The sequence below is a fragment of the Panthera leo genome, chromosome C1 (genome assembly GCF_018350215.1).
Source record: "Panthera leo isolate Ple1 chromosome C1, P.leo_Ple1_pat1.1, whole genome shotgun sequence".
NCBI classification, from domain to species: domain Eukaryota; kingdom Metazoa; phylum Chordata; class Mammalia; order Carnivora; family Felidae; genus Panthera; species Panthera leo.
Window position 1 is genome coordinate 16,970,432 of NC_056686.1, and position 14,777 is coordinate 16,985,208.

General features: G+C 44.7%; 2 protein-coding genes across 8 annotated transcripts in view; one reads left to right on the top strand and one right to left on the bottom strand.

The window, feature by feature from the left end:
* The window catches only part of KDM1A (lysine demethylase 1A), a 64,833-nt gene extending 56,034 nt beyond the window's left edge, over window positions 1-8,799 (top strand). For both annotated transcript variants that reach the window (XM_042951080.1, XM_042951081.1), the window contains 6 exons: window positions 2,489-2,621; window positions 4,087-4,274; window positions 4,696-4,810; window positions 6,310-6,437; window positions 7,308-7,454; window positions 8,295-8,799. In XM_042951080.1, coding sequence (XP_042807014.1) covers window positions 2,489-2,621; window positions 4,087-4,274; window positions 4,696-4,810; window positions 6,310-6,437; window positions 7,308-7,454; window positions 8,295-8,480 — 897 coding nt within the window. In that variant the 3' untranslated portion in view covers window positions 8,481-8,799. The remainder of the gene's footprint in view (window positions 1-2,488; window positions 2,622-4,086; window positions 4,275-4,695; window positions 4,811-6,309; window positions 6,438-7,307; window positions 7,455-8,294) is intronic.
* A 1,462-nt stretch (window positions 8,800-10,261) lies between these two features.
* LUZP1 (leucine zipper protein 1) overlaps window positions 10,262-14,777 on the bottom strand; it is a 91,811-nt gene continuing 87,295 nt past the window's right edge. For 3 of the 6 annotated variants that reach the window (XM_042951065.1, XM_042951067.1, XM_042951064.1), the window contains one exon: window positions 10,262-14,144. In XM_042951065.1, coding sequence (XP_042806999.1) covers window positions 13,989-14,144 — 156 coding nt within the window. In that variant the 3' untranslated portion in view covers window positions 10,262-13,988. The remainder of the gene's footprint in view (window positions 14,145-14,777) is intronic. The other 3 variants (XR_006205836.1, XM_042951069.1, XM_042951068.1) reach the window with 3 other exon arrangements.

A 14,777-nucleotide genomic window follows, 5' to 3' on the forward strand; every position in this document is an offset into this window, starting at 1 on the left:
TTGAGCCCCACGTTGGGCTCTGTGCTGACAGCTCAGAGCCTGGAGCCTGCTTCAGATTCTGTGTCTCCTTCTCTTTCTGCCCCTCCCTCCCCTGCTCATGCTCTGCCTCTCTCTCTTTCAAAAATAAATAAATGTTGGGGCGCCTGGGTGGTTCAGTCAGTTAAGCATCCCACTTCGGCTCAGGTCATGGTCTCGTGGTTTGTGTGTTCGAACCCCGCGTCAGGCTCTATGCTGACAGCTCAGAGCCTAGAGCTTGCTTCAGATTCTGTGTCTCCTCCTCTCTCCACCCCTCCCATGGTCATGCTCTCTCACTGTCAATAAGAAATAAATGTTAAAAAAATTTTTTTTTTAATAAATAAATGTTAAAAAAAATTTTAAGAAGTTCATTATGTTCTTTAGATTGTGGATACAATTCCTTTGTCAGATTTATGTTTTGTAAGTATTTTCTTCCAGTCCATAGCTTCCTTTTTCATTTTCTAAGTAGTACCTTTCAAAAAGCAAAACTTTTTAATTTTATGAAGTCCATATTTCTCAACTCTCTTTTATTTAGCCTATGTGCTTTTTTATCCTGAAAAATTTTTGTTTAAACTTAGATCACCAATTTTTCTCCTATTTTCTTTCTGAAGTTTTATGAACTTAGCTCTGTGATTCATTTTGGTTTTTTTGTTGTTGTTTTCTTTATGATCCATTTTAATTTTTGTGTACAATGAAAAGTGAGGTTAGGGTTCATATTTTTCCATATGGCTATCTAATTAATTCTAGCACCATCCTTTTCTTCGTTTGTCTTGGCATCTTTGTTGACCATGTGTGAGACTATTTATGGTTACTCCTTCCTGTTCATTTATTTGTCTATCCGTATGCCACTGTCATATGCTCTTAATTACTATTGCTTTATGATACATGTTGAAATTAGTGCAAGTTCTCCGACATTTTTTGTTTTCTTTCTTAAAATTATTTTGGCTCTTGTAAGTCTTCTGTATTTTCATAAAAATTTTAGAATCAGTTTATTGATTTTTATAAAAAATACCTTCTGGGATTTTGATTGGTATAGGGATTTGAACATGGTATGGTATGTCTCTCCATTTTTTAGGTTTTCTTTAATGTTTCTCAGCAATATTTTAACAGTTTTCAGTGTACAGGTTTTACACATCTTTTGTCGATTTCTTTTTTTTTTTTTTTTTTTTTTTTTAAGTTTTTATTTATTTTGAGGGAGAGAGAGAATCCCAAGCAGGCTCCATGCTCAGCACAGAGCCCTGACATGGGGCTCCATCTCACGACAGCAAGATCACGACCTGAGCAGGTATCAAGAGTCAGACGCTCCACTACCTAAGCCACCCAGGCACCCCTTGTTGAATTATTCTTAAGTATTTTAAGTGTGAATTACTCTTGAACTGGTGAGAAGTCACAGGGCTTTTTGGATCCTGAATGGACTAATCAAATCTCAGACTTTGACCAGACCGAAGACTACAGAAGTCAGTATTATATTTTTACTTAGATATTTGTATTTTCATTGTACATTTTCCTAGTAAAATTAGTTTGAATTCTTAATCTTTAGGTTATACCCTTGTTATTCTTCAGTATTTGAATTATAGTGAGGATTGGACTTGCTAGTGGTAAACATCCTACAGAATTCCCAGTTTCTTTTCTTTCATGTAAATACTAAATTAGACCTTTCCTAGTCACTGATTTATCATTTGAAGTGTCAATATGTACCCATTTGTCATCTTACTAAATTTTGAATGTTTTGAACTGACTGGTACGGGGAGCAGATAAATCTGTCACTAAGTTGTGAGTTCTGCCAACCCAGTATTTTTGTCTAATTTGAAAGAATCATGCTATTTTCCCCCAGAAAGTTCATAAGATTAGAAAATACTGACTAGCCTTCAAGAATTTCTCTATATAGAAAAATTTCCAGTAAATTCAAAGAAATAGGATCATTTTGGGAATTCTTCCAGGTCAAATGTTGACTTCTTCACTATATGGATCATCTTGGGCCATTCTTTATAATCCCAGATTTTCATCTAGTTTGACCACCTTGAGTTTTGGAAGTCTTCCTCATCTTTCAAACTTGTTAAGTTTATTAAATAAAAACTGATTTTGTTCTCAGGTAAAAGAAAATGTAATTAGGATGGTGAATCTGACCTCCTACCAAATCTGTAATGTGTTCAAAAGCCAAACAGACTAATCATCTAAATGTATTGAATCATCTTTCTTCATGAGATCCCACCTCCCTTTGGACAGTCTGGATTGAGGAATGGGGTGTAGGACTGTGAGGAGAAAACTCTCTCAGATACGGCCATTAGGGACATTTTGGCATCTTGTCTTGTCTGGGGAAGCTGTAGCTGATGACTGAGTGGTAGTTTTAGTTTCTGCCTTAGAATACTGACTTCTCCACCAACTAGTGTTTTTCAGTGTTAATCTTACAGAATTCCGTATATTTGGCATAAATTAAGACAATATGGATGTATGTCCTTTTCTCTCCTTTTAGGATGATGACTTTGAGTTTACTGGCAGCCACCTAACAGTGAGGAATGGCTACTCTTGTGTGCCTGTGGCTTTAGCAGAAGGCCTAGACATTAAACTGAATACAGCGGTGCGGCAGGTTCGGTACACAGCTTCAGGTATGTCACTGCTTCGCTGATAAGACAAACCTCTTACTCTGAAACTGATCTTTTGTTGAGTTTGACCTACAGAAAAAAATGTTTCCTCATCAACTTGCGTAAACTAGGACTCCTGATTTTTAAAAATTTGCATTTACAAAAGGATTGAGCCCTTGTAGAGCCTCTGACATTCTGATCCCATCATTGTATAAGCTAAAAAACGGAGGCAAGTTTTAGTTTCCAATTTGTACGCGAATTACTTTGGTATTGTAACAATAGCCAGTGACTTTAGGTCTCATTTTGCTGAATGTATTCTTAAATACCAGGGTTTGGCCTCTAGACACAGTGGGCCCCACCCCTTGTGTTTCACCATCTGCGTCTTGATCTTTGGATCCATTCCTGTACATGTGGGCTAACAGCTCAGGCTGGTTTCTGATTCTAGGAGCAATCTGCTAATAAGATGACTTCAAAGCTGGAATTGCCCTGTGATTCCCATGGCGGCTCAATGCTCACTGTTGCTGGTTTCAGGGAACATTTAATGTTGAGTACAGAGAACCCGCTGTCCACCCACCTTTGGAATTAATAGTCTAGAACTCTTGATGATAGCTAGTCACCCCACTCCCCTCTCCCAGGGCCCTCATGACAAGTGGAGATGTGGCCATCAACCTTGCTTGCCCTTCATGGCCCGTTTTCTAGAACGGCAGAGTTTACCACAGATTTTTTTTTTTTTTTTAAACAACCACTGAAACCAGTTTCCATTTAATTTTCCCTTCATATGCAGCTTCTAGCTGATGTTGAGACCTGTAGCTTTTAAATAGCCATTTGCAGGCAGATTAAGAACAGTGAGAAAGTAGACATGAATTGAGCTTTCATACCAATTTTGAGCTATTTATTTTTTGAAATTATATAAGTAGGTATCGATTGCAGAAAAAATTCAAACACAAATGAGGAAAAATAATATTAACCTATTTTCAGTGCCTTTTCTGTGGTCAACTTTGAGCTTTATTCCTGCTCTGGCGAGTTAGGCATCACAGTACGTTCTCAAGAATAGCATGCTCTGCCCCAGTCTTCTGTTCTGGTCCTTTAGTAAGCTCCTAACCACAGTGGAGAGGTACTGCTTTTACCGGTATAGCCCTTTATTCTTAACTTTGGCCTAAATTTACTTAATCTCTGATAAGTAATAATGTTCTTCTGTTAGTCCAGAAGAGCACCAGTGTCTCAGGAAGGTAAGACAGTGCAGTGGTGGTGAAGATCCAGGACTCTGAAGTTGGACTATTAGCGTTGGAGTGCTGGCACTTGGTGCCCATGTGGCCTTAGACAAATTATTTCACCACTGTCTCAGTTTTCTTCTGTCAAAAAATGAATAGGACGGATTTCATAAACTTATGGTAAGAATTAACGGAGGTAGTACGTAGATTCTGTTGTGCGCTGGACATTCAGTGTTGTCTTCATCACCAGTAAAGTCTTTTCCCTCCATCCTCTCTAGGATGTGAAGTGATAGCTGTGAATACCCGCTCCACAAGCCAAACCTTTATTTACAAATGTGATGCAGTTCTCTGTACCCTTCCCTTGGGTGTGTTGAAGCAACAGCCACCGGCTGTTCAGTTTGTGCCACCTCTTCCTGAGTGGAAGACATCCGCAGTGCAAAGGATGGGATTTGGCAACCTTAACAAGGTAACTTGCCCGAGGCACGCACTTCTCTGCATACCCACTGTACAAATACCGGTCGTAGTGCCCTCCAGCCAGAGAGCCTAGGGCTTTGCATTTTTGTATGTTCTGCTGTGCTCTCTGCTCTGTGATATCAGGGTGAGTTGAGGCCTGTCAATTCTTTCATTTCAGTGCCTAATTCTATATAAAGTATCCACGAAGACTTAGTCTTCCGGGATCACTTCGCAAGCCTAAGCCTATAAAAAGTTCTAAATGTTGTCCCAAGTAATACGTTGATAATAGGGATTTCTAGGCTTATATTGAGAGTGGGTTAAAAGAAACTTTAATAAGGTCTGAGGAAGAAGTATTTCCTGTTGAGGCTTAGCTCTGCTTAAAGCCATGTTCTTGGAGTTGTGTCGTCAGTTCCTGTGCTCCTTTTTTACGATAGGTGGTGTTGTGTTTTGACCGTGTGTTCTGGGATCCAAGTGTCAATTTGTTCGGGCATGTTGGCAGTACAACTGCCAGCAGAGGTGAACTCTTCCTCTTCTGGAACCTTTATAAAGGTAACTCCTTCCTGGTTTTAATCTTCTTTGTATCCTTATGGAAGTAAAGAATTAGGAATATTCTGGTTTTTCTCAAATACGTATGTCTTGATTTTCCATTAACTCAACCAACCAGCAATTTCTAAAAATCCTGCATAGGTACTGGGGATATGGGGGGTTTTGGAAAAAGGCTGCCTTCAAGGAGTTCAGAACCTAGTGGGAAATACAGTAAAGAGGTGAACAGTCTAGGAACAGGGCTTAGAAGTAGAGGGTCACAGTGAAAGCCCAGGGCACTGTAAAGAAAACATAAAGAATCAACCCAGCCAGGAGGCACAGAACCAGGGAAGCTTCCCAGAAGGGAAAATTGTATTTATTCCTCATTCCCAAGACTTTTGTATCTGACTGGCCCCTGCATCTTTGATCACTTCCTTTAGGATTTTGTAGCAAATTCCTACCTTCTCTGTTTTAAGTTCTCCTGTAATTGGATTGCTCTTCTCTATGGTGCTTAAAATATTTTATGTATGTGTGTGTATACATATATGTAAAATATTACCTATTTTATGTCTTCTACTTCAGGGCCTCTGTATTTACTTTGGTCTGGGCCTGGGCAGCTTTTATTTTTCTTCTCTTTGTTCCCAACATGGCATACTCTGCCCAGCCTTTCAGGTCTTGACCTAAATGCCACTGTTTGAGTCCCTTCGGGACACACGTACCTCCACTGCCTCAAATCTAAAATAAATCCCTGTAGGGATGTCTGGGTGGCTCAGTCGGTTAAGCGTCTGACTCTTGGTTTCGGCTCAGGTCATGATCTCTTGGTTTTGTGAGTTCGAGCCCCACATTGGGGATTCTCTCTCTCTCCTGGTCTCTCTGCCCCTCCTGCACTCATTCATTCTCTCTCTCTCTCTCTCTCTCTCTCTCAAAATAGATAAACTTAAAAAAATTAAACCCCTATATTATTCTTTCTGTATCCTTTTTCGTCATTGCTTTTATCAGTGCATAATTATAGGTGTGATCATTTCTGCTGATCTATGGAGCATATCATTTAGCTTATATCTTTTATATCCCAGTAATCTAGTCCTGTGCCTATCACAGAAGCCTGTTGCGTCAATACTCACCAAATGTGGGTGGGTAGAAGTGGTGATGGGCCTGGAATAGGTAAAGGGATGTAGCTCTTGCTGTGGAGCTAAGGCGGTCAGGGCTAAGGATTCTGTGCCTAAATATAGGAATACTTGGTTTTCTTAGCAAGGTCTGAAGTTCTGTCTTCAAGACTTCTGTATTAGACAGTTACAAGTGGTTAACTGCATGAGTCACACTTCACTCACCTCTATAGTTTGCCAGCTCACTTCTAGGGATGGATTTTAAGTTCCTGTTTCAGAAACATTGCTTGTCTCCAGCCAAGTGTTGCAGGTCTGTCCATTGGTCATCAGATTTCAGGGTGCTTAGAATAATGTGGGCCCTGACAAAGCAGTTCTTGAGAAAAGTCTAAGAAAACCCTGGAATTATCCCTTCTGTTTTTCTAGCTCCGATACTATTGGCACTAGTGGCGGGAGAAGCTGCCGGCATCATGGAAAATATAAGTGATGATGTGATTGTCGGCCGATGCCTGGCCATCCTCAAAGGGATTTTTGGTAGTAGCGCGGTGCCCCAGGTAAGTAAGTGGGTAGGAGCAAGTGGGGATCAAGAGTTCACACTGAAGCAGGGTTTGACATAGTCTCTTTACGTTGGTCAGGACAGTTTCAGTCAGAATGGAGAAGTGGGTGCTGGGTTTACATGAATGCTGATGTTTGGAGTCCATGATGTAAGTGTAGGGTTCAGAAGAGCACCCCTCCCCCCCCCCCCCCCCCCCCCCCCCGCCCCGTACATGGACTAGGGAATTGAGGTGGCTGTTTGCTACACATCCCTGCTTGTCTCATCCACTGTATCTATGTGTGGAGTCACACCACTGCTACCTTTTAGACAAAGTAGTCAGAGTCCCTTGGGGGCTGCCTGGGTGGCTCAGTCAGTTAAGTGTCTGAGGTCGGCTCAGGTCATGATCTCACGGTTCGTGAGTTTGAGCCCCGCGTTGGGCTCTGTGCTGACAGCTCAGAGCCTGGAGCCTGCTTCGGATTCTGTGTCTCCCTCTCTCTGCCCTCTCCCGCTCGTGCTCTCTCCTAAAAGTAAATAAACATTAAAAAAAAAAAAATCTCTTGGTACTTTTTTCTATTCTTTAGGTCCATTGAAACACTTTTTAGATCCTTAGGATTCCTTTGAGAGAATGCTTATTAATGCTTCATGTGAATTAATGAGAATAAAAGTCAAGCCGTGGGTAGATGTCATAGGCAAGGCAACGGGGAAGCTTAGTCAGAAGCCATTTGCGTTGTGTGTCGTATAGCAGCAGCATTCATCACCTGGCTAGCCCATGTCTCCTGCCTCTTTACCGCTCGGTTACATCCCCACCCACCCCAGCTTTTCCACTTTTCAGAGATGATTGGTTTGTCCTTTGTCATATAATAACTACTGCTCATGCTTTTTCCTTTAGCCCAAGGAGACTGTGGTATCCCGCTGGCGTGCTGATCCCTGGGCACGGGGCTCCTATTCATATGTAGCTGCAGGATCATCTGGAAATGACTATGATTTAATGGCTCAGCCAATCACTCCTGGCCCTTCAATTCCAGGTGCCCCACAGGTGAGAAATTGGCAAACCACCAAGGCTTATTTGGGAAAAAGCCAGTATCCCGGTTAAAATTGATGCCACGGATTTGTGGGTTTTTTTTTTTTTTTTTTTTTTTTTTTTAGATTTTAGTCATTCTGTCCTTGGAGCCTTTCAAATACTAAGAGCAGAGGAAAAGGGAGGAAGAGTATTATTTGTGTCTGATTTCTCACATTGTGGCTCCGTAAATATAGGCAGTCCACGTTCCCAATGGAAGAGTCCACAGTATAAGCCAGTTTTTCCTTATTCAAAAGTTTGTCCCTAAAAGTTAGGACGAAAAACGTTTTTAATTGCACCCCATTTTGTAATGGCTCATAGGATTATTGCAGGTATCAGTTACTAGGTGTCTCCAGTACATGCCCCTGAGGGGTTCTTATCTAGATGATGCCAAACCCTGCTCCAGAGAGTAGTAAGCATTCCTCAGGACCCTGTGAACCTGCTCTGGAGCTGAGAGCCGAAGGTGTTCCTGAATTAGAACAAATGCTGGACGCTATGTGGTACAGAGCAGTCAGGAACCCCTCTGCCCCAGTAGGTACCGTTATGAGGCAACGGAAGCTCTAGAACCGGATATCCCCCAGCATTAAATAATCCGTAAGAACAGATGCAGTTATGCATTACCCTAGGACTAAGGCTGGGCTGAATTTTGTCATATTTCTACTTTTATCAATTTTAGGATGCCTGTCAAGGGAGACCCTTTTTGGCAGGATGATGGCCTGTGATTGGCAGACCAACAGGAATTTGGCCGTTTAAGTACAGCAGAAATGCTGTTTGCAACCTACTGATTTTTCTCTCAATTTTTTTTCTTTCCTGAAATAGCCAATTCCACGACTCTTCTTTGCTGGAGAACATACAATCCGTAACTACCCAGCCACTGTCCATGGTGCTCTGCTGAGTGGGCTGCGAGAAGCCGGAAGGATTGCAGACCAGTTCCTGGGGGCCATGTACACCCTGCCTCGCCAGGCCACACCAGGCGTTCCTGCACAGCAGTCCCCAAGCATGTGAGACTGATGGGTTCGGAGGGAAGCAGCCAATGTGAGGGTCTTTTGCTGTGTAGACAGAGCTCTTGTAGCAGTACCAGATCCCACTGAGAAACTCACTCTGGCATCTGGGCTCCCAGTCAGCTGCTGGAACTCATGATGCCAGGTGGCCAAGGAGGTTGCCTCCTCTGAGTGACTTAGAGCTAGAGAGGCAGTTGTCCGTTAGTGTGGAAGTTGGTGTTCTTCCTAAAGACTGAGGTAACCAAGTGTGGGGAGGGGACATCTTAGTCTCTTGGTGTGTGGTGGTTTTTTATATTTTAAAAATAAAACTTCATATAAAATTCTTCCTATCTTCTTTTGTTGTTGTTTCCCCTTGGAGTTAATACAAGATAGGAGTACTGTGCCTTTGGAAACGGCAGTTTTATCCATGTTTAGATAGGAGGATATTTATATAAAGGAAAAAAATGGTTGGGTCAGGTCTCAAGACAGGGTTGAGGGAAGCCCCACAGAAGCAATGGGCTCCCTGATCTGTGGAACTAGAGAGTTCCTTATTGGGATTATAGGGTGACTGTATGCTAAGACTATGAAGCTACAGGTCAAGCATATGGATATTAGGAAATTTTGAATCATTAAGACAAAACAAGGCAGAGTTTGGGTGTGTCTCTAGCAGACCATCTGGCTTTACTCCCCAGGTTCCCTCCATTGGTATGTGCTAACTTTCCACTTTTGTCCAAAGTACTGCTATAAAAGTTTAGGAAGTGTTACATTAAGAAGATCAAGGGTTTAGATGACTTACTTAGCTGGTGTGTTAGTTTCCTACTGCTGCTGTTAACAGATTACCACAGCAGGCTTTGGAGGGAAGGTTCCATTTCCTTGCTTTTTTAGCTTCTAGTGTGTTCCTTCTACATTCCTTGACTTGGGTGGCCTCTTCATCCATCGTCAAAGCACACTACTTGAGGGTTGGCTTTAGCTCAGTTGATTCGCAGTTGATTGTCAGAGCACATTACTCCAATCTCTGCTTCTCTTGTTCTCTAGTCCTATCTTCGTGCCTCCCCTCTTACAAGGATACTTATGATTTCATATAAGGTAGTAAAACATTTTTATAAGAAAGGTATTACAGTAACTGTTCCTTCTCAAGCTTTCCTAACAGTGTAACTAAATGCATGTACATGATCTGTTTCTGGAAATTGGCTTTTACTAATGTTACAATTCTTCCCTGTAATTAGTCTAAATGAGGTTTTATTCTTAGTAAGATTTAGGTGACATTACATTGGTGGTCTGAAGAGAAGACGGAGAGGGCTTTTCCCCTAGTCTTGGAACGAGTAACAGCAGTGGAGAACATCTGCGCAACAGGATCAGGGCAAGGGGTATAAAGGTGAGAACAGCATGCAGTGGAAAGCATATGGACTTTGGACCTATATTTGAATCCCAGCTCTGCCATGAATATTGTTACCTCAGGGGGGTCACAGTTATCTGATCCAGAGTTAGGTGCTTTAAAACGTGTGTTTTTTTAAATACATGGCATAGGTAGCTTGAGACTCATCATCGTTTTGTGTGTGACAACAGACAAGCCTAAAACTAAAATGTAGCAGTGAAATAGCTGCTACAATTCTAAGTCCAGTTCAGTTATGTGGGTGGTAAGTGTGTCATTTTCCAAGCCTCAGGTCTTTACAGCATCATTAATTAGTTGGCTGAGTATTTTAAGTAAATAAAATACAATGAAATATACTAGCTATACCAGTGCACGGACAACAGTTGTACTCAGGACATCAACAAAAATGGCATCACTGACTCACACAGACCACATGGAAACTAGGGAGCTTTATTGGTTACATATTGTGCTGCAGAGCCAACAGACAGCATTAGAGCCAGAGGATACATGCAGACAGGCAGCTTCCACTATACACATGCACCCAAGGAGCCCTGAGTCACTGCTCATGGCTTCGCCCTGGTTTCCAGCAACAGGGTCCGGCCTCCTTGGTCCCAGGCTTGGAGCAGGAATGTAGAAGCTGCTGCACCTAGACTCCAAGGGGCAGGGGTGAGACCAGAGCACCTGCCTGAACAAGTAGATGTGGACTGACAGATACTGATGCCCCCTCGCAAAGGGGCCTTTAATGCATTAACAGGTTTTTTTTGAGGGCTATACTTCCCTAGCCCTCCCAATCTTTAAAATACAAAAAAATAGACTTTATTCTCTTAAAAATACATTCCATTCAGTACATGTTCTGAGCTGTGAAGCAGCAGGAAAATAGGGCCCCTTTCCTATGGTCTTGGTTGTGAGGCTTTGAGGAGAACACCCTGTGGCCCACCCAGGGTAGACAAAAGATAATCCCTAAAAGCAGCTCTTCCAAAGCAATCTCGTCAGAGTGACGACAAACCCCACATCGACAGAGGCAGCTAGGGACCCAGCCTCTGGGTCCCGGTTCCTTTACTGGAAAATGGTAGCACCTGGCACTAACCCACTAAATATAAAGCACTAAAACTGCCCCAGGATGACAGGTCCAAGATCAACATAGACCCTCCCACACCCCATGAGAGGGGAATGATTTATGTGCAGGCTTGCCTGGGGCAGAGGTTGGAGTCCTTGGCCCCACTGCAAATCCCCTTTGCCCACCATCCCTGCAGCTTTCTCTGGTTGCTTTTAGTACCAGAGTAGTGAGACGCAGCAGCAGGTGGAAGAGAGACCAGCCTCTGGCATTCAGCCAGCTCTGCTTCCTCCAACCAAGCAGCTCTGGAGTGCCAGGTTCCCTGGGCTCACTGGGAACCCTCCCACAACAAATACACCTGCCAGTAAAATCTAGAGTTGGAGCTACGCTGCAGAAGAGGCTTGTCATGTAAGTGGGTTTATTGGCTGGGACAGTGGGAATATTTGGCTTGACTGGACCAGCTACTTAATTACCAGGTCTCCCCTTTATATGGAAATTTCCTCCAGGACCCCTGGTGGTGAGGCCTGGGTCCAGATGGTCACACAGAGGTTGCTTTTCAGAAAGGTGCCTTCCAACTTTGGAATTTGAGAGCCAGCCTTGCCAGCCATTCGAAACCCAGAGGAGCTGAGCCTCCAGCCTTCATCTGCTATTACAAATGGGATCTTCTGCAATGCTGAGGACACTTAAAAATAAAATCTATTTTACAATGGTTCTAGAAAGTACGCAGATTAAGGAAACAATATTTATCCTGAAATAATTGTTACAATCAAACCCTATTGCACTCAGATTTTAAGATAGCAGCCCCCAGCAAGAGGGCACCATAGCTGTCCCTCTTCCAGAGCATTTGGGTAGTGGCAGATGTTGGTGCTGCTGCAGTGTGGAAAGATCCAGACTTTGGCACCAGGAGCTACAGCACCAGAATCCAGGGCTCCAACGCCCAAAGAAGAGAATTAGCGGCGAAATCTTTGTAGGCATGGCTTGGCACCCTTTTGCTTCCAGCAGAGAAGAGCCACAGACTTGGTTTCCTATAACCTCAGTTGACCACCGCAGAGGTCTGTTTCCTAGTTTCTGGCCAGGGACCCAGGAGGAGCAGCAGGAAGAGATTTTGAAAACAGCATCTTAAAACTGAGCAGCTGAGTCAGCACTATGTAGAGGAAAGATGAGCTACACAGCAATGCCCTTAGACTGGCAGACCTCCAGAAAATGGAAGTAAGCGCAAAACATTCCTGACCCCGAAAGGAAGCTCATCAGCGTGCCCCAAGCCGCCTCCAGGATGGCCAAGTCTGAAGGCAGACACGGGCGAGATGAACACTGGTTCCCACACCAAGTGCAGGCAGGGAATATGGCCCATGAAGCACAGCAACGGGAGACAGCCAACTTGTGTCACAAAAGCCAGGGGATGCTGTGTGGCAAGTGGGCAAGGCTGGTGCCAAAAGGGCTGCAGAAGCCATCTGATCTCATCCCTTCATCTTACAAACTAGAAAAATGAGGGAGCTTCTCTGAGCTCATCCTCCTGACATTAGAACATGGAAAGAATAAGGCCCAGGAAAACAAGGCCGGGGAGGACCCATTCCCCAAAACCATCCGGATGCTACCTTCCAAAAGCAGAATCACCCCCCATAGGACAGTGTAAACAGAACAACCTCAGAATGCCAGATTTAGGACCCTTAGAGACCATTACAAAGAATTCATTTTATAGATAAGGAAACTGAGGCCCCACGAGGACAGTGACTTGCCCAAAGTCACACAGCAAGAAAGTACAAAGCCATGAAGCAAATTCAGCTTTCCTGACTCCTAGTAATGCTCTCTTTCACTATGAAGGAACAGTGTCTGTGCCATTAAAAGTAGCCTTTGAAAAGGGAGCCCTTCTCTGAACTGAGAAAGTTACACAAAAAGCAGTGCCAAGAATATACGGTTCTTTTCAACTTCCCCATGTGACATAAGGAAACTATTCAACTTTATGTGGCTTCCTGAAAGGTTTGCTGCATTTTGTATTATATTAACCTGGGGCCCTCAGTGGGCACGTAGTACTTTTCCTCCAGTGAAGTCATCACGACAGTTTGCAGAAACCATGGGCCCACTTCTGTAGGAATGCATCAGTTCGGTAAAGTGCGATTCCTCCTCCTCCATGGGGGAATGAAGGAAGAGGAAGAAAGTCCATGCCTTTCATGGAACTATTGCTTTGTGGAGTGACTGGGGAAATGTTTCTTCCAGCCCACTTTCCCCCTTGCTGGGCACTTCCTAGAAGGCAGAGTATGCTGGGTCAGGCCCAGTTTAGTCCGGAAGTATTCCAAAGATGGAAACGACGGAGTCAGCCTGAAGTCTCCAGCCACGGGAGAGGAGCAGGCAGTGCCAGCAGCATTACGGGTGCCCAGAAAAGGAGATGCGTGAGGCTTGTGCACTTCCAGGTGCCTTTGGAAGGTGAGCATAGAGCCAGGGGAGGGGAGGGATGATGCCATTCCAATAGGTGGGTACCCGTGTGCTCTGCCCCCAGGAAACAATTGTCAGCCAGGGGGCGATGTCCGAGAAGCTTCAGCCTAAAGGTTGGTCCCGTAATCCCTTAGAGGCAGCACAGACCTCTTCTGCTGTACAAGTCTGAGGAACTCCAAAGGGGAAAGGAGTAGAAGCCCCCTAGATGGAGGTGATGGCTGCTAAGTCTTAGGGGGTACTTAGGCCCCCAGGGCAAACAAGGAGTGAACTGGATGCGGTGAGACGAAGAAATGAACCACACTGAAGGGGCTGCCCTCTGACCCACTGAGAAGCAGAGGAGAGCTTTCAGCTGTTGTGGTATGGTGAGGATACAAGGGGTTTCTAGATCTTTCCCCATTTGGGGGCCAGAGTGGCCCATCCGATCTGGGGACAGGGGCAAGGAGAGAGAACTCATGCATCAGGGAAGGCTGGGCTTGGGTGACTATGTCCAGCTTGTAGTTTCTGATCCCCTCTGGCCAACTGGCAAAATGACCCAAGCCACAGCCTGGTTTGCCACAGTCTCCCAGCCAAGGCCTGGCGTCTAGCCTGGTTAACTGGCCTTGCATCCTTCATAGGGCAGGAAGGCAGGAGAGCGGAGAAGCAGGAGCAGAGGAGACAGCAGACCTCACCCAGCTGGTTCAGTTGTCCTCGGCACAGGGCCTGGCTGGCCGTAACCGTTCCTCAGCCCGGGCTCGCCCGGGCTCTGGCAGCCCCTGCTTCGCAGGCAGTTCAGACCGCTCCAGGGAGTTGTGCAGTCGTCTGTGGACACCGAGTGTGCAGTCGTCACCTTCCTCCTGTGCCAAAAATGACAAAAAGTGAGCTGCGAAGGACAGTAGCGAGTAACAAGACACACTCCCTCCCTCTCCCAGTGGTCTTCTTCAGCCTGGCAGAGGGAGGTACAGTGCAGACAACAGCTTCACTGCAGAGATTCGCTTTGGCCTAAGGAAACCGGTAGACTACAAACTCCCAAGCTGCTGGGGCTCAGAGGGTAGACTGGCGGCTCACAACTGAGCAAGGGCGTGTGGAGGACGGGGCCTGCACCACGTGGTCCTGGAAGGAGGCCCAGAGATCCTTGAGTTTTGCGCGTGCAGGCTGCATTTCCCTGCTGCGGAACAAGGGAGTATGTACTGCCGAAAAGGACACTGGACCACGCTTTTCCTACTTTCCACTTATAAACTACCAAAAAGCCCAGGTGCCTTCCCTTTTGGGTCCTACACCTATGCCTTATCCTGTCTGTCAGCCAGAGCTTCAAGGGACTAAACACCCCTCTCTCTCTCTCCACTCTCCTACCAGAGTTCTGCCTTTTCAGTGTTGGTCCTTCAGAGAGAACGCAGATCAAAACAGAAGTATGAGAAACGTTGGCGGGGTAGAAAGAGTACTGGATTCAGAAACGGGAATCTTGCGGGCACCGGGGTGGCTCAGCAGGT